The sequence below is a fragment of the Macaca thibetana genome, chromosome X (assembly GCF_024542745.1).
Source record: "Macaca thibetana thibetana isolate TM-01 chromosome X, ASM2454274v1, whole genome shotgun sequence".
NCBI classification, from domain to species: Eukaryota; Metazoa; Chordata; class Mammalia; order Primates; family Cercopithecidae; genus Macaca; species Macaca thibetana.
In genome coordinates this window covers 71,496,981-71,522,372 of record NC_065598.1, presented here as the reverse complement: position 1 = coordinate 71,522,372, position 25,392 = coordinate 71,496,981, and the positions used below count along the sequence as shown (strand labels likewise).

General features: G+C 37.7%; 2 protein-coding genes across 5 annotated transcripts in view; one reads left to right on the top strand and one right to left on the bottom strand.

The window, feature by feature from the left end:
* LOC126946291 (motile sperm domain-containing protein 1-like) overlaps window positions 1–25,392 on the bottom strand; it is a 415,617-nt gene that overhangs the window by 145,520 nt on the left and 244,705 nt on the right.
* Window positions 4,720–25,392, top strand: part of ABCB7 (ATP binding cassette subfamily B member 7) — a 113,228-nt gene continuing 92,555 nt past the window's right edge. For all 4 annotated transcript variants that reach the window (XM_050776332.1, XM_050776334.1, XM_050776331.1 and 1 more), the window contains exon 1: window positions 4,720–5,139. In XM_050776332.1, coding sequence (XP_050632289.1) covers window positions 4,834–5,139 — 306 coding nt within the window. In that variant the 5' untranslated portion in view covers window positions 4,720–4,833. The remainder of the gene's footprint in view (window positions 5,140–25,392) is intronic.

The following is a 25,392-nucleotide window of genomic DNA, read 5'->3' as shown; positions in this document are numbered from 1 at the left end:
CTCCACGAAAAATCTGCACTGTGCATGGGTGCAGGATCCATACACATACTACATACATGGCATGGAAAATCAAAGCTCAAAAAAACCAAAAGACTAAAAACTGATCTCAAACTGGTAAATTCTGTAGGAATACTCCAGAAGCAAACACAAAACTGTCCTGTAGTGACATTTCCACAACCCAATGTATGTGCAGAATTCTTAGGAAAGAGATTATAACAACAACAAAAAAATCTCTTAAAGAAGAGATTATAACAAAAAATCACAAAGCACACAAGGATTCTCACTACCAAAATAATAATAATAATAATAAGGCCGGGCGCGGTGGCTCAAGCCTGTAATCCCAGCACTTTGGGAGGCCGAGACGGGCGGATCACGAGGTCAGGAGATCGAGACCATCCTGGCTAACACGGTGAAACCCCGTCTCTACTAAAAATACAAAAAACTAGCCGGGCGAGGTGGCGGGCGCCTGTAGTCCCAGCTACTCAGGAGGCTGAGGCAGGAGAATGGCGCAAACCCGGGAGGCGGAGCTTGCAGTGAGCTGAGATCCGGCCACTGCACTCCAGCCCGGGCTACAGAGCAAGACTCCGTCTCAAAAAAAAAAAAAAAAAAAAAAAAAATAATAATAATAATGTAATGACAGGAAAATTTATTTCCACAGAAATTTAATTCAGTAATCTATCAACCTAAAACTTGATACTCAGCTGAACTATTATGCAAAATGAGGATGAAATAAATGTATTTTCAGGAACTTCAAGACTCAGTTACTATGTACAGAACTTCAGTGAAAGAATCACTAAAGGATGCATTCTGGCAAGACAAATTATAACCAGAAGTAAGAAGTATAATGTCATTAAGCATGTTGAGCCTACTATTTTTAAAGAGTTTTTCACTTATGTTCATAACCAAGATTGACCTATAATATTCTTGTACGATCCTTGTCCATGTATTAAGTTTATACTAGCCTCATAAAATACGTAGGTCATCCCGATAATCACGGTGGATTAATGAAGCCTATTTATCGCCTCTTCCTTACAGACTCCACCAAAATAACATAAAAGAACAAAACAGAAATAAATCCACAAGGATAAAGAGACTAGGATTAGAGAAGGGCAATGCAGGGAGGGATCTTCAACTAAGTCATTATTTTTAAGATCTAAGGCAGGCCAAGCACAGCGGCTCAGCCTGTAATCCCAGCACTTTGGGAGGCTAAGGTGGGCGGATCACGAGGTGAGGAGATCGAGACAATCCTGGCTAACACAGTGAAACCCCGTCTCTACTAAAAATACAAAAAATTAGCTGGGCATGGTGGCATGCACCTGTAGTCCCAGCTACTCGGGAGGCTGAGGCAGGAGAATCGCTTGAACCCAGGAGGCGGAGGTTGCAGTGAGCCGAGATTGTGCCACTGCACTCCAGCCTGAGCAACAGAGCAAGATTCCGCCTCAAAAATAAATAAATAAATAAATAAATAAATAAATCTAAGGCAAATATCGTAAAATGTTAAGCTATGACTAAGCTGGGTTGTAGGTACATGGTGATTACATTTTTCTTTGTAATTTTCAGTTATGATTCAATATTTCCAAATGTTAAAAGTACATGGAAAATAAAGAAGTTAGTTTCAGAAAGTGATAGGTGCTCTAAAGGTGCCTCTAAAACTTGAATGTGCATATGAACAACCTGAGGCATTCGGATTTTGAATCTTTAAGTCTGGCATCGGGCCTGAGATTCTGCATTTCATTTTTTATTGCTATGTAATAGTTGTACATATTGTTGCAGTACATGTGATATTTTGATACATGCATATGATAGCATAAACAACATATACAACAAGGTAATAATCAAATAAAGAAATATTTAGTTTTTCTTCATGTTGGGAATGTTCTTTCTTCCAAATGTGGTATACATACACAATAAAATATTGTTCAGCCATAAAACAATGAAATCCTGTCATTTGCAGCAACATTGATGGAACTGAAGGTCATCATGCTAAGTGAAATAAGCCAGGTACAAAAAGACAAATACACATGTTCTCACTCATATGTGGGAGCTAAAAAAGTAGATCTCATGAAGGTAGAGGGTAGAATAGTGGTTATCAGAAGGTAAGAAGGGCAGAAGGGAGGGACAATGAAGAGGTTGGTTAATGGGCACAAAAATGTAGTTAGAAGGAGTAAGATTTAGTGTTCTATAGTACAGTAGGGCAGGTGACTACAGTTAACAATAATTTATTGTATAGTTCAAAATAGCTAAAAAAGATTCTGCAGTTCTAACAACCTCTCAAGTAACGCCAATGCTAGTGGTCCGTGGATCACATTGAAATAGCAAGATTTTAGGGTAAATAACACAAGGCAATGGTGATACAGAGTGGTGGGGACGGGGAGTGGCCTCTTTAGATAAGGTTCTCTTGGAAAGCTTCTCTAAGCAGGTGACATTTGTTTTGAGACCTGAATGATAAGAAAAAGTCATTTAAAAATCTACAGGAAAGATATTCCTGGTAGAGGGGAAAGCAAGTGGAAAGGTCCTGAGGTGAGAATAAGTTCTGGCATTTTTTAGAAACAGAAGACCACTGTGGCCTTCTTAAATTGCTCAAGCGTTTCTTCCACAGTTCAGGTGTTATTAAGTGAAAAGAGCACTATGTTTGGAGTCATAAAACCTAGATTTGGTCTCCATCCCATTAGCTCTGTGGCCTCTGACCTAGTCACAACTTTTCTTAGCCTCAGTTTCCTCATAAATATGGTAATATTAGTAAATAATACCTATCTTCCACGGTTGATGTGAGGACTAAATGAAACAAGGTATGACAAAGCAGATTGTAAGTTACAAAATACTATACACATTTAAGTATAATTATTGCATACATAAAGTGCTATCATGTGATCTGTGGTTGTAGCAGATATTTATAGCAGCTTTTACTGTGTATACCTCTGTCTCTTTAATTTATGTCAGACAGTTATGTGTCAAGTTATTACAGGCTGAGTTGGCCTTTTTGTTGCTGCTCTTCCCCAGCAGTGTGCAACTCTTATTATGCTTCACGTTCTATTTCTGGGTGCCCTGGAAATTTTCTTTGGCTTACCTGGCAAACAAATATTTGCCTCACTTTAGCTCATCATAGAGTAACTACTTGGGTATTCCAATGTTATTCACACTTTTTGATCAAAAGAGTTGGCTTACAATGAGCACTACTTTTGGAAAAAAATAATTTGGCTCCATTCAAAGAGTTCATAACTGGGTGGTAAGATTCAGTGGCAATATTCAGCCCTAAGAGAAATCATTAGTAGAGTCTAGAGTTTCTCTAATGTATACTGTAGCTATCTAACACGGAATAGATGCTGAATAAATATTTGTTGATGACAATATAGTCATTAATAAGAGGCCATTACTGATCTACCGTCAACAATACAAGCAGCAGCTAGAAACATCCAATTCGTCACTAAGTGCTGCCAATTCCGTCTCTTAATTGCCCTGCAATTGATCTACTGCCACTGCTACTGCTAGGTTGAGGCCTTTATTTTATGACTGAACTATTGCATTAACTTCATGACTTCAATATGAACTCCATCCATTCCAACCATCTCACTTAAGCCTGAGTAGCTTAGTGGACATATAAATCTGATTATGTTACTCTCCTGATTAAAACTCTTCACTTCACTCTTCACTGGCTATAGGATAAAGTATTAACTTCTTAGAATGAAATAGAAAGCCCTTTACCTTCAGGTCTCTGTTCACTCAGGTTAATCTCCTACTACTTTCCCAAACTCCATAGACTCCTGAACCTGAAAATGTTTTCTTATGCCTTCTTGCTTTTAACATGTCTTCTTTACATGTAATTCCAGTCAACCTCTTCAACTCGAGTTCTATTTTTCTTTAAATAACTAGCTCAAGCATCCCCTCGAATGAATTCCAGAACAAAAAAGCTAACTGCATGAGTTACAAATTTCTGTTTTTCCTTATCAGACTTACTAGTCCAAAGTACCTCTTCATAAAAGTCCATTATTTGTCCCTTTTGTGTGAAAAGTTGGAGAATGCAGCAATGAATATAAAATTGCAACTGCATTATTGTCTCCAGGGTTTCAGGTAACATTTACAACTGGAAATGCAGTTTCCTAGATAACTGTAAACATATTTTGACATTTTATTTGATAATAGTAGTGACAAAAGAATATAAGCCTGTCTTTAAACATGGATTTCTCTCCATACATTTCACTTTACCACCCTTCAGTCAACCTAAGCGATTTTTCAAGAATTAGGGACGCTGCAAAAACCAAAGTGAAGAGCTAGAAAGAGTGACAAAATTAGTCAAGATGTCTGTAGTCTGTGTGTGTGTGTGTGTGTGTGTGTGTGTGTGTGTGTGTGTGTGAGTGTCCCACGAGAAACAGACCAAAGGAAAACTGCCCCAAGGTTTGCGCAACAGAGATCAATCAGCAAAGTAAAAGTCCTTACAGGACGGAGAAGCAGTAAATCTCACAGCGCAAGCCTCCTCCCAAGGGAAATTAACGTCTGTAATTTAATCTTTCCTTAATTCAGAAGAAAGTGGAGATAAGAATATGCACAGGGAAAATGGAGAGAGGGGAGCGCGACATTGAGTTGGAGGAGGTAAGAGAGTAGAATGACGACATGGGGTTGACAGATTTAGCAGATACAATATTTGGGACACACGTACGAAGAAATGATTCCTTGTTTATGTGAAACTGAAACTTAACTAGGTAGGCATCCTGTATTTCATCTGGCAACTCCAGGAAAAGAGAAAAAGACAGTGTTACTCCAATATTCCCGGTTGTGTAAGGAAAACAATCAAAGCTCGACCCTAAGGAAAACAAAAAAATAGAAGAGGCTGCGCGAATGCATCCGACTCTTCAAACAGAATCCATTTCCGGTCTGGGGCCCTGGGAAAACAAGGAGAGGAGAGACAAGGTAGCCGAATTCAGTCCGCCAGTGTCCCATAATCCTCTTCTCTCGGTTCCTCTTTCCTCGCTCAAGATGGCGCTGCTCGCGATGCATTCTTGGCGCTGGGCGGCCGCGGCGGCTGCTTTCGAAAAGCGCCGGCAGTCCGCGATTCTGATCCGGCCTTTAGTCTCTGTTAGCGGCTCAGGTCCGCAGTGGAGGCCACATCAACTCGGCGCCTTGGGAACCGCTCGAGCCTACCAGGTGAGATGCCACTGACATGGAAGAATAGGGTGAAGGGCAAGGGGACCTGTAGGGAAAAGGTTGCCCTCGTGACCTCAGGGCAGCGAGAGCACCAAGAAGAAAGTCATGGCTAACTCGGAGCAGCAGTAAGTGAAGGAAATTAACGTCAGTAATTTGAGGAAAGGGCGAAGAAGAAAACCTTTTAGTTGAGCAAAGGGAAACGGGGCAGGAGGTTCTGGGCAGAGGACACCTGGAGCGCTGGAGTCTCTCATAGGAGTCATAGTTTTTCTCTCATATTAAGGGTTGGGGTAGACACCATTCCCAGCCTGCTTACCTTTCTAAATACGAGGAAGACTGGGTTATTTTCCCCCATTAGTAATGGAATTTGGGACAGTTTATCTGTGGTTCAGATTTTACTCAGTTGGAATTAGCAATTCGGAGAGCACTGTAATGACAGCAAGCTATCGATAAACAAGTGGCGCCAGTTAACTCCCTTGCTGACAGGCGTGCTTCTTGATAGGCCAAAACCATAACTATCTTTCCAAAACATAGACCGCCCTAAAGTCTTATATAAATATGATTGTCCTAGATCTGAAAAATACAGTGATGTTCTCTGCGCACAGGTCATTTTGGAAGCCATAGGCTACTTATCCTTAACTTATGAATGTAGCTATGGTTGTAGTACCTCTTAATATTTGAGTCCATTATTACCTCTCACTCAGGAACGGTTTTTTAAAAAATTGTTTGTACTTAACTGTACTAAAGTATATCTTTTTTTTTCTGTGTATTGACAAGAGGTTTAATTGCCACCACTTATTTATCAATATCACTTTAAAAATTGTCAGCTTTGTATGAGAAACAACCTCTTAAATTTTGATTCTTCGTCTACAGATACTTAACGTCTACCTTGTACATAGCCCTGTGCTAGATAATAGGGTACTAAGAGAGACATACAGTTATGCCTTCAAGGATTGTACAGTTTAGTTAAGGAGATTGGATCTATGCATTACAAAAATAACTGAAAAACACAGTGGTGGGTTAATTAGCAAATGAATAGTGTGTACAATAAAGGCTATAGACATCCAGAGGAAATAGTGATAACCATAAAAGTAATGGTTTTTGTTCTGTAGTTCTCCAATAAGGCAGATGAAGTTAAGGACCAGATTATAGAGAGTATTTCATGCTGGTGATAGAACTGGGGAGAATATTCTGAACAGGGAGAATAGGGAATGACACTAAGCATGTGGAAGGCTGATGGAATGAAATTTATAATTCAGTAAGTATTGAACACTTCTACAGGAGCAAACAAAATATAAGTCCTGTCTTTAAAGAGCTTAAAATCTAGTGGGAAATATGTAAATTGGCAATTAAAATATAGTGGAGCTGTGTAATAATGGGGAAGGTACAAGGTATGGGAGAGTATATGTGAGGGGTATTAAGTCTAATCTTAAGGTAGGGAAGATTGCCTTGAGTAACTGATACCTAAGGCAAGAGCTGAAAAATTAGAAGCTAGCCAGTTAAAGAAGGAATTGCATGTGCAAAGGCCCACAAGTCAGAGAGAACCGGACCTTTTATAGAACTGAATGTAGTTTAGACTGTAGTGAGTCATTCAAGATAGGAAATAGCAGGAGATTAGGCTAAAGAAGCAAATCCAGATGATTTTATTAAGGTTTTTAAAGTATTTTATGGTTGAAAGTTTCTAACACATGATCTCTTGGGAATGATTTTTGTTCTGTAGTTCTCCAATAAGGCAGATGAAGTTAAGATAAAATTTGTAGGACTTTCTTAAGCTGGAAGAATGAGGGGGAAGAGGGAAAAGGAGAAGTTACTAGGAATCTCGGAGGAGGCAATGGCAATACAAATTTAGCTTTCTCTCTTTCCATGAACACTATCTCCACAACTTCCTTCTTCCACTCTGTCCTTTACATCCTACCATTTCCTTTAGTTACCATTTCCTCAGTGTGCGAAACAAGGGAAAGATGTTACCTTTGTTTTCTGTTTCTTAAAGGCATGGAACTCTTGCCTTCCTTGTTTTAAAATATGGATTTAACAGGGTGAGAAAGGAATGATTACAAAATTTTCAAAGTAGAAGCTGAGGTAACCTGAGGTACCTGCAAATTTGTGACTTGTAATTAAGATTACAAAATAATTATTGAATTCATACTTTTAGGACAATCATTAGTATATAGCATAATATTTTAGAGCTGAAAGGAACCTTAGAGTAGTGTTACGAGATAATGTTAGTGGGTTAGATTAGCACTATTTTAGATGAAATTCAGTAGAATATAAAGAAAATAGCAGTGCTTTTTACATCTTAAGTGAAATATTGTTTCATGAACTTTTACGTGTATATATATACACACACATACATATACACACACATATATACACACACACACACACAATCCCACATGTATATGATTACTGGAATTCATTGTAAAATGTATTTCTCACCAAGTGTATGCCCTAGAGCTGGACTGTGGAATATGGTAGTTCTTTTGGATAGGTACTGTTTTGTTTTCATTTGTTGGTCTGACCTCATGGACAAAGAATGGGAGCTTTAATTTCTCCCAGTAGCAAGTTCCACCTTCCCACTCTTCCGCTATTGGCTGCTAAGAGTTAACCGAGTAGATAAAAGTTAAAATACTTTACTCCTGGCTTTCATATTAACTGAAGTGAGAATCTAATAACAACACTAGGAAAATAATCCTCCTATTCTACTTTTTAGAGGTTCTAGTTCATATTTAAATTTCACAATATAAGATGCCTATGAAGAAACTACAGTGATTACTCAGCAGACCCAAAATGTACTAAAAGAATAAAAAACAGAACTTATCCATCCTGGCTAACACCGTGAAACCTCGTTTCTAGTAAAAATACAAAAAAAAAATTAGCCAGGCGTGATGGTGGGCGCCTGTAGTCCCAGCTACCTGGGAGGCTGAGGCAGGAGAATGGCGTGAACCTGGGAGGCGGAGCTTGCAGTGAGCTGAGATTGTGCCACTGCACTCCAGCCTGGGCGACAGAGCAAGACTCCGTCTCAAAAAAAACCAAAAAACAAAAAACAAAAAACAAAACAAAAAAAAACTTACAGGAGAAATAAGGGTGTCTTTAAGCGGATTATAGATCATGGAACTGAAAAGGGTGAGAGGTGATTCAGTGACATTTAAAGTACCTGAAGAGGCCTGGCTCAGTGGCTCATACCTGTAATCCCAGCACTTTGGGAGGCCAAGGCAGGTGGATCACCTGAGGTCAAGAGCTCGAGACCAGCCTGACCAATGTGGTGAAACCCCGTCCATACTAAAAATACAAAAAGCAGCTGGGCATGGTCACATGCGCTTGTAGTCCCAGCTACTCAGGAGACCGAAACAGGAGAATTGCTTGAACCTGGGAGGCGGAGGTTGCAGTGAGCCGAGATCGTGCCACTGTACTCCAGCCTGGACCACAGAGTGAGACTCCCTCTCAAAAAAAAAAAAAAAAAAAAAAAAGTACCCGAAGGGGTTATTTGTAGTTCAGTGATGCCCAAACTTACCTGGAACATTAGGTTATGATACAAAAATGTGGACTTCATTTGCAGGAAGAGGGATTCAATGTGCATATGAGAAATAATTTCTTAGACTAATAGTCTATCTTAGTCTATTTGGGCAGGTATAACAAAATACCATCAACTACATGACTTATAAGCAAAAGCAATTTATTTCTCACAGTTCAAGGTGCTGACAGATTTAGTGCCTGGTGAGGTCTTGAGGTTCATAGGCGGTGCCTTTTAGCTGTGTCCTCACGTGGTAGAAGAGACAAGGCAGCTCTTTGGCCCCTCTTATAAGGGGACTAATCCTATTTATGAGAGCTCTGCTCTCCAAGTCCTAATCACCTCCCAATGGCTCCACCTTTTAATACCATCACATTGGTGATTAAGTTTCAATATAGGAATTTTAGGGGGACACAGATGTTAAAAGCATAGTCCATTTATTAGGAAACCAAGAAAGACTTTTAAAATTATTAAACAATAATTTACTGTCATTAGAAAAATATTAGCTATTAGGAAGCAGCCAGCTTGGTTTTGAAAAGAGCAAGACATACCAAACCAGTTCTTCATATGAGTGAGTGACAGTCTATCTTGATTTCTGTAAGGCTTTTAATTGTCCCCTGCATTGTTCTTACCCAGTAAGCTTGGAAGGAATGATATTGAATACTATTAAGGGGTCTTGAGGTAGTAGTAAGCCTTACTGTAAAGAAAATACAGATGACTTAAAGGATTTTTATTTCTAAATGTTAAAAATAATGAAATAACTGGTGTGCAAAGGGCATAACTGGGTATTGTGGAGTGAACACTGGACCAGGACACTTGACTGCCTGAGCTCTATTTGTACTGTTAATTATCTTGTACAGATAACTTGTTCCTTTGAACATCAGATTCTGTAAACTAGTAATATTTGACTACCAGATCTCTAAGGTTTCTTGCAGCTCTCTTGTTTCTTTACTGTAATCCTTTAGGACCAGCCCTTTGTATATAGTACCTCTACTTTGTGATCCTAGTTTACCACTAGTGTAGTATTCAGGAACAACATAGGGTAAGTTTAAGTTCACATGAATTTTTAATGGGACAAATTTGTATTGCTCTCCTCATATTTGTATATCTAAGAGTAGGAATAGAAAAATTGAATTTAATTATGAGTTTAGTATTTGGTAGTGTTGGGAAGATGGAGTAGTGTGGAGGAAAAAGTAAACTAGGTTCTGAAATCATCTAGAATGGTAGAAATAGATTCTAAGGGGTGGTGAAGAGTAGCAGCAATGCTATAAAAGTTGTAAATAAAGATATACCTTACATGGGCTGTATGTGATAAGGAATGGAAATATAAAGGTATTAGTTGAAAGCAGCACTGGGGCTTGAGAAGAGGAATTCAGGGGATTCCTTATTCAGAGATAGTTGAATAAATAACATTATCTAAGTCATTGACACATTGGTTTTAACTAGTTATTAAGATTATTAGGAAGAGGAAGAAAATTTAATGTTTCTAAACTTTCTTTTAGAAAACGAGGCCATTTGAGAATCTGATAAAAGCCATAGACCTTCGCCCTAGAAAAATACACATACGTACATGCTTCATTTTGCATGCAATTTCAGGGGAATCAGAAACATATCCTCTCTTCCAGTCGAGAAACCCTGATTAATACAATATTGCTGGCTGGTGGGTTTCCAATGGAGTTCCTGAGTAGCCAGTGGCAAGATAAAGAGCACTTGTCACTGGGCAGTGGGGTAGAAATAGAATGGAAACTTATATCAAAATTTTGATTAAATGATAAATGCATAATTTATCATTTAATATGCAATTGTTATAAAATTAACATAATTTATTGCTGTATTGTTATTGTCAGTGTTATCTTAAATATTTTGCTTTTTCAAAGAAAAGTATGTTCTTTCCCATATTGTAAAATAAGGTCTATGAAAACGGATAAAATTGCCCTTTCTGTATATGATTCTTATGCTTTACATTTTCCCTATTTTAATTATACAAAACCGTATCTAATAAAAACGTTAAGACAGATATCTACAATCCCATGTTAAATAATTTTTCCTTTTTCCTTTGAATCTCTGTTCTTTCATGTACATAATTTTTACATTATTGGGATAATTTTAAATTCTGTTTCTTTTTACTTGTGAACATTTTTTTTCTTGGTGCTCAGTCTTGACCAAAATTAGGTCTTTTAATTACTTAAGATTTTAGTAATGTTAATAGGTATATATAGTTACCTGCAAAAGGTGATATTTTTGTTGTTTTGGTTTTCTCCTTCCTTTCCTAAAATCCATCTCCTTGAAGTCTTCATCTGTGCTCTCTTGACTCCCTTGTAGGATTTGCCACTAGTGAGTAAAGATACTTTTCAAGTCTTTATTTAACGTCATTTGGTCTTCACATTAATCTGGTTAGGTAGGTGAACATTTCTTCGTAGTAGCTATGGCTTCTTCTGTCCTTTTCAGTCCCTTAACTTCTGCCCTAGTTTTAGACCCTTATTTATGCATGGGTTTTCTCCCTGCTTTCAGGGATTTGCCCTTTCAATCCATCCTATACAGCACATCTAGATCATTCTTCCTAAGGCATAACTTTTATCCCATCACTTCCCTGCATAAACTTCAGTGGGCTTTACATCTTAGCCTTAAAATTTTCCACCTAACTAGATTGCTAGCCATATTGTAAACAGATTGTCCCTCCAATCACCCTATATTGCTCCCTGTTCCTTGGACCATGTACTTTTTTGTGTCTCTTCCTTTTTTTATGCCATACCCTATGTCTGAAATGCCCTCTAACTTGTGCCTATTTTTCAAATGTTAGTTCAAAGGTCAGTCCGTTCCCTGAAACCATTCCTTATAAGCTAGTAAGACTTTGATTTCTCCCTCCTCTGAACTCCTGCAACACTTTTTCCTACAAGTAGTTCTGTATCTTGTGGAGGAGATAAGATTTTATGTGCCTAAAAGGCTAATATATTCCAGTAATCTTTTTGTTTTTATCTTCCACAGAGCTAGGCACGGTATGTTACATGTAATAGGCAGTCAGAAAATATATGTAAAATGAATGATTAAACTCTATAATCAAACCAAAACAAAAGTCTAACATAATAATTAATAATATTTGCTCCACTGCTATACATTTGGAATTGAAAGCTAACTTTCTTCAGGGCAACCTCATAAGTTTGTCCATTGCATTTCTGTCATTAGGCATATGGTACTGTGGTGGAGTAGCATCACTGATTGTTGTCAGTTTTAGTTCAATAACCAAAGCACACCTACTTTTTATCCTGAAATTTTTGAGTTACTTTATTTGTGAGCATCATTTGCTAAGATAAAGTGACTTACAGGATAACATTATTTGAGGAATAAGATATAAAAGTTTGCTCTTTGTAGAAATTTTAACTGCACACTGTATTTTGGGATGTTCATTAGTCCTCTGATTAAGTTTTCTTTACAATATCGAGAGAGGAATGGATATTAGAGTAGGGAAACTGCATCCTAAGGGTATAGTTCCTTAGGTGCTGATGTTTTGGGAGAGCAGCTTTTAAACTTATGCTTTTCAAAGCATATTAGAAAAAGACAAGGTGAAGCTTCAATTTTGGTTTACTTATCAAATTGTTTTTACTGATCTTGAGTAGCTTATACTGTAATATCACTGTAATATATTCATATTTTTGACTGCATGAATATTTCCTAAGTATGAACTCTTTCTTCAACTACTCTGACTATAGTGACTTAACAACTGGGCATGTACATGGGTGCTTGCCTGCTCCGTTTGCCTTAACACCACAGATTGGGTAGCTTATACGACAGAAACATATTTTCTCACAGTTCTGGAACCCACGAAGTCCAAGATGAAGGTGTCTGTAGAGTTGATTTCTTCTGAGGTCTCTCTCCTTAGCATGTAGATGGCCATCTTATACCTCTGTCTTCACATGGTCTTTTCCCCTGTGTGTGTCTGTGTCCTGATATCCTCTTCTTAGAAGTATACTAGTCATATTGGATTAAGGCCCACCCTAATGACCTCATTGAACTTTAATTACCTCTTTAAGGGCCCTGTTTCCAAATATAGTCACATTCTGAAGTATTGGAGGTTAGGACTTCAACATATAAATTTGTGGGGGCAGGGAGTACACAGTTCAGACGATAACAATGTGTGTATGTGTTTGTATGTGTGTGTATGTATATGCAAATGCATAGAAAATTGGATAGGTATACTCCAGTCTGGTAAAAGTGGTTACCTCTGGAGAGGGGGAGGGTTTGGGATGCTAAAAGACAAAGAAAAATTAATTTGCTATTATGGATACACAGACATAGTTTGATACACTGTACTTGTTTTTACAATGAGAAAAATATTTCATGTTTAAGCTTTTCAATTGATGAACTGACCTTTTTGAATAGGTTATATTATGTTCATTTATTTGAAGTCTAATTTGTTTTGTCTACTAGTAGTAATGCATTTTAACATCTTTGTAACTTTTATTTTATTTGTTTATTTGTTTATTTTTTATTTTTTTGCGATGGAGTTGTGCTCTGTCACCCAGACTGGAATGCAGTGGCACAATCTTGGCTCACTATCACCTCTGCCTCCCAGGTTCAAGTGATTCTCCTGCTTCAGCCTCCCAAGTAGCTGGGATTGCAGACACATACCACCACACCTGGCTAATTTTTGTATTTTTAGTAGAGACAGGATTTCGCCATGTTGGCCAGTCTGGTCTCAAACTCCTGACCTCAGGTGATCTGACCACTTCGGCCTTCCAAAGTGCTGGGATTACAGGCCTGAGCTACCATGCCTGGCCTTGTAACTTTTATTTTAAGTTCGGGGTACATGTGCAGGTTTGTTACGTAGGTAAACTTATGTCATGGAGGTTTGTTGTACAAATTATTTTATCAGCCAGGTGTTAAGCCTAGTACCCATTAGTTATTTTTTCTGATCCTCTCCCTTCTTCCACCCTCTGATAGGCTCCAGTGTGTGTTGTTCCCTTCTATGTGTCTATGTGTTCTCATCATTTAGCTACTACTTATAAGTGACAACATGTAGTATTTAGTTTTCTGTTCCTGTGTTAGTTTGCTAAGGATAATGGCCTCCAGATCCAGCCATGTCACTGCAAAGGGCGTGATCTTGTTCTTTTTTATAGCTGCATAGTATTCCATGGCATATTTGTACCACATTTTCTTTATCCAGTCTGTCATTGATGGGCAATTAGGTTGATTCCATGTCTTTGCTATTGTGAATAGTACTGCAGAGAACATACGTGTGCACGTGTCTTTATAATAGAATGATTTATATTCCTTAGGGTACATACCCAGTAATAGGATTGCTGGGTCAAATGGTAATTCTGTTTTTCTTTCTTTGAGGAATTGCCACACTGCTTTCCACAGTAGTTTAACTAATTTACACTCCCACCAACAGTGCATATAAGCGTTCTTTTTTCTCCACAACCTCACCAGCATCTGTTATTTACTTTTTAATACTAGCCATTCTGACTGGTGTTAGGTAGTGTTTCATTGTGGTTTTGAATTGCATTTCTCTAATAATTAGTGATGTTGAGCTTTTTTTTTTTTTCATATGCTTGTTGGCTGCATGTATGTCTTCTTTGGAAAAGTGTTTTTTTCATATACTTTGTCCACTTTTTATGGTTTTTTTTTCTTGTAAATTTGTTTAAATTCCTTATAGATGCGGGATATTAGAGCTTTGTTGGATGCATAATTTGCAAAAATTTTCTCCCATTCTATAGGTTGTCTGTTTATTCTGTTGACAGTTTCTTTTGCTGTGCAGAAGCTCTTTAGTTTAATTAGATCTCATTTGTCAATTTTTTTTGTTGCAGTTGCTTTTGTTGTTTTTGTCATGAAATCTTTTCCCGTGTCTCTGTCCTGAATGGTATTACTTAGGTTGTCTTCCAGGGTTTTTATACTTTTAGATTTTACATTTAAGTCTTTAATCCATCTTGAGTTTACATTTTAGTCTTTAATCCATCTTGAGTTAATTTTTGTATATGGTGTAAGGAAGGGTCCAGTTTCAATCTTCGGCATGTGGCTAGCCAGTTATCCCAGTACCATTTATTGAATAGGGACTCCTTTCCCCATTGCTTGTTTTTGTCAGGTTTGTCGAAGATGATATAGTTGTAGGTGTGAGGCCTTATTTCTGGGGTCTCTATTCTGTTCCATTGGTCTGTGTGTCTGTTTTTGTACCAGTACCATGCTGTTTTGGTTACTGTAGCCTTGTAGTATAGTTTGAAATCAGGTACCTCCAGCTTTGTTCTTTTTGCTTAGGATTGCCTTGTCTATTTGGATTCTTTTTTGTTTCCATTTGAATTTTAAAATAGTTGTCTCTAGTTCTGTGAACAATGTCAATGGTAGTTTAATAGGAGTAGCTTCGAATCTATAAATTGCTTTGGGTAGTATGACCATTCTGACTATATTGATTCTTCCTATCCATGAGCATGAAATGTTTTTCCATTTGTTTGTGTCATCTCTGATTTCTTTGAGCAGTGGTTTGTAGTTCTTGTAGAGATCTTTCACCTCCTTATAGTTAGCTGCATTCCTAGGTATTTTATTTTCTCTGTTGCAATTGTAAATGGAAGTTTGTTCCTGATTGGCGCTTGGCTTGACCGTTGTTGGTGTATGGGAATGCTAGTGATTTTTTTTTAATCTTTTTATTTTTATTTTTTAGAGCCGGCCTTGACTCACTGCTAGTGATTTTTACACATTGATTTTGTGTCCTGAGACTTTGCTGAAGTTGTTTATCAGATTAAAAAGCTTTTGGGCTGAAACTATGCAGTTTTCTAGATACAGGATCATGCCATCTGCCAATATGGATAGTTTGACTTCCTCTCTTCCTATTTGGATGCCCTTTATTTCTTTCTCTTGCCTGATTGCCCTGGCCAGAACTTCCAATACTATGTTGAATAGGAGTGGTGAGAGAGGGCATACTTGTCTTGTGCTGGTTGTCAGGGGAATGCTTCCAGCTTTTGCCCTTTCAGTATGATGTTGTGATGTTGGCTGTGGGTTTGTCACACATGGCTCTTCATATTTTGAGGTATGTTCCTTCAATATCTAGTTTATTGAGAGTTTTTAGCATGAATAGACGTTGAATTTTATTGAAAGCCTTTTCTGTATCTATTGAGATAATCATGTGGTTTTTGTCTTTACTTCTGTTTGTGTGATGAATCACATTTATTGATTTGAGTGTGTTGAACCAACCTTGCGTCCTGGGGATAAAGCCTACTTGATTGTGGTGGATAAGCTTTTTGATGTGCTGATGGATTTGGTTTGCCAGTATTTTGTTGAGGATTTTTGCATCAGTGTTCATCAAGGATATTGGCCTGAAGGTTTTTTTGGTGTTGTGTCTCTGCCAAGTTTTGGTATGAGGATGATGCTGGTCTCATAGAATGAGTTAGGGAGGAGTCCCTCCTCCTCAATTCTTTGGAATAGTTTCAGTAGGAATGGTACCAGCTCTTTGTACATTTGGTTGAATTCAGCTGTGAATCTGTCTGGTCATGGGCTTTTCGTGGTTCTTAGGCTATTTATTACTACCTCAAGTAAAGAACTCATTATTGGTCTGTTCAGGGATTCAGTTTCTTCCTGGTTCTTGGAGATCCTCCCATACTCTGAGCAATCACTCCTGCTTGTGGGACATAAAGAAGGCACCAAGATCTGAAATGGCCAGCACTCCATCCCAAAATAAAAAAGTCTTTTATGCATTTATAAAACTTTCCTGGAAGTACTTGCTACTTTTAAATGTAACCAGTTTTTGGTTGTTACTTCACTGCAGAATTGGGAGATTCTTTGGAAATTTAGTCCCAGTGTTTCCTATTCATTTTAGTGGTTTCTCCTCTTGCTATGTAACACACATACTCTGCATATATGATTCTGCCTAATAAAGAGCTATTTATACTTAGGTGTTTTTTTTTTCAAAATCAAGTTTGTTTTTTATTTTTCTTTGTCTTTTTTTCTTTTTTTTTTTTCCTCTTCTAAATGTTATTTTTTATTATTATTATACTTCTAAGTTCTAGGGTACATGTGCATAACGTACAGGTTTGTTACATATGTATACTTGTGCCATGTTGGTGTGCTGCACCAATCAACTCGTCAGCACCCATCAACTCGTCATTTACATCAGGTATAACTCCCAATGCAATCCCTTCCCCCTCCCCCCTCCCCGTGATAGGCCCCAGTGTGTGATGTTCCACTTCCCGAGTCCAAGTGATCTCATTGTTCAGTTCCCACCTATGAGTGAGAACATGCGGTGTTTGGTTTTCTGTTCTTGTGATAGTTTGCTAAGAACGATGGTTTCCAGCTGCATCCATGTCCCTACAAAGGACACAAACTTATCCTTTTTTATGGCTGCATAGTATTCCATGGTGTATATGTGCCACATTTTCTTAATCCAGTCTGTCACTGATGGACATTTGGGTTGATTCCAAGTCTTTGCTATTGTGAATAGTGCCGCAATAAACATACGTGTGCATGTGTCTTTATAGCAGCATGATTTATAATCCTTTGAGTATATACCCAGTAATGGGATGGCTGGGTCATATGGTACATCTAGTTCTAGATCCTTGAGGAATCGCCATACTGTTTTCCATAATGGTTGAACTAGTTTACAATCCCACCAACAGTGTAAAAGTGTTCCTATTTCTCCACATCCTCTCCAGCACCTGTTGTTTCCTGACTTTTTAATGATTGCCATTCTAACTGGTGTGAGATGGTACCTCATGGTGGTTTTGATTTGCATTTCTCTGATGGCCAGTGATGATGAGCATTTTTTCATGTGTCTGTTGGCTGTATGAATGTCTTCTTTTGAGAAATGTCTGTTCATATCCTTTGCCCACTTTTTGATGGGGTTGTTTGTTTTTTTCTTGTAAATTTGTTTGAGTTCTTTGTAGGTTCTGGATATTAGCCCTTTGTCAGATGAGTAGATTGCAAAAATGTTCTCCCATTCTGTAGGTTGCCTGTTCACTCTGATGGTAGTTTCTTTTGCTGTGCAGAAGCTCTTTAGTTTAATGAGATCCCATTTGTCAATTTTGGCTTTTGCTGCTGTTGCTTTTGGTGTTTTAGACAGGAAGTCCTTGCCCATGCCTATGTCCTGAATGGTACTACCTAGGTTTTCTTCTAGGGTTTTTATGGTATTAGGTCTAACATTTAAGTCTCTAATCCATCTTGAATTAATTTTCGTATAAGGAGTAAGGAAAGGATCCAGTTTCAGCTTTCTACTTATGGCTAGCCAATTTTCCCAGCACCATTTATTAAATAGGGAATCCTTTCCCCATTTCTTGTTTCTCTCAGGTTTGTCAAAGATCAGATGGCTGTAGATGTGTGGTATTATTTCTGAGGACTCTGTTCTGTTCCATTGGTCTATATCTCTGTTTTGGAACCAGTACCATGCCGTTTTGGTTACTGTAGCCTTGTAGTATAGTTTGAAGTCAGGTAGACGGATGCCTCCATCTTTGTTCTTTTGACTTAGGATTGTCTTGGCAATGCGGGCTCTTTTTTGATTCCATATGAACTTTAAAGCAGTTTTTTCCAATTCTGTGAAGAAAGTCATTGGTAGCTTGATGGGGATGGCATTGAATCTATAAATAACCTTGGGCAGTATGGCCATTTTCACGATATTGATTCTTCCTATCCATGAGCATGGTATGTTCTTCCATTTGTTTGTGTCCTCTTTTATTTCACTGAGCAGTGGTTTGTAGTTCTCCTTGAAGAGGTCCTTTACATCCCTTGTAAGTTGGATTCTAGGTATTTTATTCTCTTTGAAGCAATTGTGAATGGAAGTTCATTCATGATTTGGTTCTCTGTTTGTCTGTTACTGGTGTATAAGAATGGTTGTGATATTTGCACATTCATTTTGTATCCTGAGACTTTGCTGAAGTTGCTTATCAGCTTAAGGAGATTTTGGGCTGAGACAATGGGGTTTTCTAAATATACAATCATGTCATCTGCAAACAGAGACAATTTGACTTCTTCTTTTCCTAACTGAATACCCTTGATTTCTTTCTCTTGCCTGATTGCCCTAGCCAGAACTTCCAACACTATGTTGAATAGGAGTGGTGAGGGAGGGCATCCCTGTCTTGTGCCAATTTTCAAAGGGAATTTTTCCAGTTTTTGCTCATTCAGTATGATATTGGCTGTGGGTTTGTCATAAATAGCTCTTATTATTTTGAGGTACGTTCCATCAATACCGAATTTATTGAGCGTTTTTAGCATGAAGGGCTGTTGAATTTTGTCAAAAGCCTTTTCTGCATCTATTGAGATAATCATGTGGTTCTTGTCTTTGGTTCTGTTTATATGCTGGATTATGTTTATTGATTTGCGAATGTTGAACCAGCCTTGCATCCCAGGGATGAAGCCACTTGATCATGGTGGATAAGCTTTTTGATGTGCTGCTGGATCCGGTTTGCTAGTATTTTATTGAGGATTTTTGCATCGATGTTCATCAGGGATATTGGTCTGAAATTCTCTTTTTTGGTTGTGTCTCTGCCAGGCTTTAGTATCAGGATGATGTTGGCCTCATAAAATGAGTTAGGGAGGATTCCCTCTTTTTCTATTGATTGGAATAGTTTGAGAAAGAATGGTACCAGTTCCTCCTTGTACCTCTGGTAGAATTCAGCTGTGAATCCATCTGGTCCTGGACTTTTTTTGGTAGGTAGGCTATTAATTATTGCCTCAATTTCAGAGCCTGCTATTGGTCTATTCGGGGATTCAACTTCTTCCTGGTTTAGTCTTGGAAGAGTGTACGTGTCCAGGAAATTATTCATTTCTTCTAGATTTTCTAGTTTATTTGCGTAGAGATGTTTATAGTATTCTCTGATGGTAGTTTGTATTTCTGTGGGGTGGTGGTGATATCCCCTTTATCATTTTTTATTGCGTTTATTTGATTCTTCTCTCTTTTCTTCTTTATTAATCTTGCTAGCGGTCTGTCAATTTTGTTGATCTTTTCAAAAAACCAACTCCTGGATTCATTGATTTTTTGGAGAGTTTTTTGTGTCTCTATCTCCTTCAGTTCTGCTCTGATCTTAGTTATTTCTTGCCTTCTGCTAGGTTTTGAATGTGTTTGCTCTTGCTTCTCTAGTTCTTTTAATTGTGATGTTAGAGTGTCAATTTTAGATCTTTCCAGCTTTCTCTTGTGGGGATTTAGTGCTATAAATTTCCCTCTACACACTGCTTTAAATGTGTCCCAGAGATTCTGGTATGTTGTATCTTTGTTCTCATTGGTTTCAAAGAACATCTTTATTTCTGCCTTCATTTCGTTATGTACCCAGTAGTCATTCAGGAGCAGATTGTTCAGTTTCCATGTTGAGTGGTTTTGATTAAATTTCTTAGTCCTGAGTTCTAGTTTGATTGCACTGTGGTCTGAGAGACAGTCTGTTATAATTTCTGTTCTTGTACATTTGCTGAGGAGTGCTTTACTTCCAATTATGTGGTCAATTTTGGAATAAGTGCGATGTGGTGCTGAGAAGAATGTATATTCTGTTGATTTGGGGTGGAGCGTTCTATAGATGTCTATTAGGTCTGCTTGCTGCAGAGCTGAGTTCAATTCCTGGATATCCTTGTTAACTTTCTGTCTCGTTGATCTGTCTGTTGACAGTGGAGTGTTGAAGTCTCCCATTATTATTGTATGGGAGTCTAAGTCTCTTTGTAAGTCTCTAAGGACTTGCTTTATGAATCTGGGTGCTCTTGTATTGGGTGCATATATATTTAGCATAGTTAGGTCTTCCTGTTGAATTGATCCCTTTACCATTATGTAATGGCCTTCTTTGTCTCTTTTGATCTTTGATGGTGTAAAGTCTGTTTTATCAGAGACTAGTATTGCAACCCCTGCTTTTTTTTGTTCTCCATTTGCTTGGTAGATCTTCCTCCATCCCTTTATTTTGAGTCTATGTATGTCTCTGCATGTGAGATGGGTCTCCTGAATACAGCAGACTGATGGGTCTTGACTCTTTATCCAGTTTGCCAGTCTGTGTCTTTTAATTGGAGCATTCAGTCCATTTACATTTAAGGTTAATATTGTTATGTGTGAACTTGATCCTGCCATTATGATATTAACTGGTTATGTTGCTTGTTAGTTGATGCAGTTTCTTCCTAGCCTCGATGGTCTTTACATTTTGGCATGTTTTTGCAGTGGCTGGTACCAGTTGTTCCTTTCCATGTTTAGTGCTTCCTTCAGGGTCTCTTGTAAGGCAGGCCTGGTGGTGACAAAATCTCTAAGCATTTGCTTATCTGTAAAGGGTCTTATTTCTCCTTCACTTATGAAACTTAGTTTGGCTGGATATGAAATTCTGGGTTTAAAATTCTTTTCTTTAAGAATGTTGAATATTGGTCCCCACTCTCTTCTGGCTTGTAGAGTTTCTGCCGAGAGATCTGCTGTTAGTCTGATGGGCTTCCCTTTGTGGGTAACCCGACCTCTCTCTCTGGCTGCCCTTAAGATTTTTTCCTTCATTTCAACTTTGGTGAATCTGGCAATTATGTGTCTTGGAGTTGCTCTACTCTAGGAGTATCTTTGTGGCGTTCCAAAATCAAGTTTTTATATTTAAAAAACATTATGAAAACAGTACAAACCCACTACTGAAAGATCAGAAAATACAGAAAAGCCAAAAAAAAAAAAAAAAAAAAAAAAAGCAACTATGCTAATAGGTCAGTATAACCTATACTTTTAATAATACCAGCTAATATTTTTATAGTGTTTTAGTTTACAAAATGCATTAAAATTTTACTTTTTCTTGCTCCTACTTATTTATTTAGTGATTTTCACCAGGATCAGAAAAAAGGCTCCCTATTGATTAGAGCTTTACTGTTTAATACAGTAGATACTAGCCATGTTAGCTATTTAAATTTCGATTAAAATTAAAGATTTAGTAACTTAGTCATACTAGACATAATTCAAGTGCTCAGTAGCCACATGTGACTAAGTAGCTCTTATATTTCACCACACAGAATATTGCTGTCATCACAGAAGGTTTTTTTGTACATGGCCATTCTAGAAAGTAATTTTAAGTAGGGAGTAACATTATCAAATTTGTTTTAGTACTGTGATTCTGGGTGCAGTTTGAGGGAAAGATTAGAAATAGGCAAGGATTGGAGATAGGGACATCAATTAAGAGAATATTGAAGTAATATAGGAGAGAAATGATAAGTGCATGCATTGCCTGTCATGAGGTAGCATTGTCAAGATTTGTCACCAAGTATTCTTGTATCATGGAAAGATGACAGGGCTTTGAAGCAGGAGAGTATTACCTTATCTTAGTTATTTTATCTCAGTCTCAGTGTTTTTAGACTATAAAATGGGTACTTGAATAAAAATTTTCTTACCCATCTGATACGGTTTGGCTGTGTCCCCACCCAAATCTCATCTTGAATTATAACTCCCACAATTCCCACATGTTGTGGGAGGTGATTGAATTATGGGGGAAAGTCTTTTTTATGCTTTTCTCATGATAGTGAATAAGTCTTATGAGATCTGATGGTTTTGTAAGGGGGAGTATCCCTACACAAGCTCTCTCTTTGCCTGCCATCATCAATGTGAGACGGGACTTGCTCCTCCTTGCCTTCTGCCATAATTGTGAAGCCTCCCCAACCATATGGAACTGTAAGTCCATTAAACCTCTTTTTCTTCCCGGTCTCGGATATGTAGTTATCAGCAGGATGAAAATGGAATAATACAGTAAATTGATACTGGTAGAGTGGGGCACTGCTGAAAAGATACCCAAAAATTTGGAAGTGACTTTGGCACTGGGTACCAGGCAGAAGTTGGAACAGTTTGAAGGGCTCAGAAGAAGGCAGGAAAATGTGGGAAAGTTTGGAACTCCCTAGAGACTTGTTGAATGACTTTGACCAAAATGCTGATAATTATAATGGACAAATGAAATGCAGGCTGAGGTGGTCTCAGATGGAAATGAGGAACTTGTTGGAGACTGGAGCAGAGATGACTCCTGGTATGTTTTAGCAAAGAGACTGGTGGCATTTTGCCCCTGCCGTAGAGATTCGTGGAACTTTGAACTTGAGAGAGATGATTTAGGGTATCTAGCAGAAGAAATTTCTAAGCAGCAAAGCATTCAAGATGTGATTTGGGTGCTGTTAAAAGCATTCAGTTTTAAAAGGGAAACAGCCCTTTGTGCATCCATAATCCATTGCTTTGATAAATAGAGTAAATCTATTTAAATAAACCTATTGTAAAACTCTTTGAAACAAATTCTTAAATGTTACTAGCTTAGAATATTGTCATATATGTAAAAACAGTAAAATCAAATTATATTCTGTTTCTAGAGTTTATCACCACCTAATACAGCTCTATGTTTACAAAAAGAACATGCTACCAGTCTTTTAATAAACACTTATTGGGCACTCGCCATTTGGCAGACATTCTACTAGGCACTGGGGCTATAGCCCTGAATAAGACATAGCCTTGCCCTCCAGGAAATCACAGTTTAAAGGAGAAAACAGGTAGGCAAACCAATACTTTAAGGTGTGGTAAATGCTTTTGTAGAGCGACATGCAAGATTTTATATGAGCCCGGAGATGGGGAACCACCTTCAGTCCAGGGAGGTCAAGAAAGACTTTGCAGGTGAACAATTTATAGATGAGTATTGAAGTCTTGTAGGTAGATGTTGGACTGGTCGATGAATGGGGAAAGGCTAATTTAAAAACACCTTGGGGGGTGATTCTTTGAAAGTATGCAAACATATTTCTTTCTAAACTTTCAGCAGCTAATTTTAGCATGCATCAGTGGATCTTGTCTGCAGTTATTACTGTGGTGTTTGCCTAATTACAGTTGGCCCTCCATATCCATGGGTTCCGCATCTGTGGATTCAATCAACTGCAGATTAAAATATTTGGAGAAAAAATGATGGTAGCATCTACTGAATGTTTACAGACTTTTTTCCCTTGTCATTATTTCTAAAACAATACGGTATAACAACTATTTACATAGCATTTATGTTGTATTAGGTACTACAAGTAATCTAGAGATGACTTAAGGCATACAGGAGGATGTGCATAGGTTATACATAAATACTACGCCATTTTATGTAAGGGACTTGAGCATCTGTGGATTTTGGTATCTATAGGGGTTCCTGGAACCAGTCTCTCATAGATACTGTGGGACAGCTGTCTGTTTTTCTGTTTCCCTCATTCCTTCTACATTTGTTTGTTGGAATTTTTCTGCAAGGAAGAGATGTCCCTTCTCCCTCATTTAATTGTTAATTTATTTATACCAGGATGGACTCATAGATGTTAATTATATTCTATGAGTTAAAATCCATTACATTAATTATATATTTTGTTGCTCTATTTTTCCAGGTTTGGGCCATCGAGAGATCCTTTAGGTTGGCTGTTGTTTGGACATGCCCTCATCTTTTTCCAATAATTTCTTTACTTTCTGGCATCACACAATGCTCCAGGTTCATCCTATATTTTCCCTACACTGGCCCTGAAATCAGCCCCCTTTCTGGAGGGCAGTTTGTCAGAATGAATCAAAAACCTTAAAAAAAATTTCACCCTCTTTGAACCAACAATTCTACTTCTAAGAAACTGTCTTAAGGAAACAATCAGGAAAGTGCACAAATGTTTGTAAGTTAATATACAGATACTCTTTACTGTGTTATTTATAGTGTTCAAAGTTGAAAATAGCTTTTGTATCTGACACTGGGATTGGTTACATAAATTATGGTTCAGCCGTCAGTTCACCGATCTTGGAACTGATGTTTTTCAAAAATATTTAACGATGGGGAAAATGCTAATATTCAGTGTAAAAAGCAGTCTACAAAATTCAGTAGGCCAAATGATTGTATTTAAAAAAAAAAAACATATGCAAGAACAATGATTTAAAAAGAACCACACCCAAATATAAAAACATTGTTTATCTCTGGATGGTAGGATAATGGGTGACTGTTAAGTTCTGTAATCTTCTCTGTATTTTCCAAATTTTCTACAATGAACCCAACTTTCGTTTTTATGATACCGAAATATGTTACAGTAAATACGTAGTTTGAGCCCAATTATTGTCTATTCTTTGCTGTGGCCTTTGAGTTTCTCAACGAAGCAGCTGCCAGAACCTGAGCTGCTTTCTGTCTCTGAAGCTTGGTTTAGAATTAAAAGATGCTGAATTGATATCTTTTTTAGAGAAAAATGGAATTAAAAAATGTCAACATATTGACAAGAGGTGACTTTAGCTCATCTCTCACGTGCTCCACTCTCATCCTGAAGACATGAGAGTTAAGGGTTTTTGTCTTTGTTTTTAACCTTATGAGATTATGTCCTGGTGATAGAACTTCTACTTCATTCCCCAATTCTCATGGGTAAAGTTAAGAAGAATAGGGAGATTTAGTGGTACAAAAGGATGAGAGAAACATTTGGTCTTGGTTTCTATTCTCTTCTAATTTTATTTTTGACTCTGAGTGTCTTTTCATGTCCTTTTCACATCCTGCCTTTAAATTAAAGAAGGATCAGAACAAGGTCAGAAAGTGAAGGTGGGAGGAAACCTTCACTCCCAATCCTGTCCTAGCCTTTTATCCTAGTTGTCTATAGAAAGGAGAGCAGAGACCTTCCAGATGGAAAATCCATTCTTATCCTGGGAGTAGATAAATGGTCATATCACTTATTTTCATTGTTTTAAGGTTTAATTTTATCATATTTAATTGTTAACCCATTAACGGTTTATTTTAGTGTATGGTATTAAGTAAAGATCTCTTTTTTCCCATACTGATTCAATATGAAGAATTTGTCAAACAGTGACTTGGGTTTGTTTCAATATTTGGTTATTTGATCTCATTAAT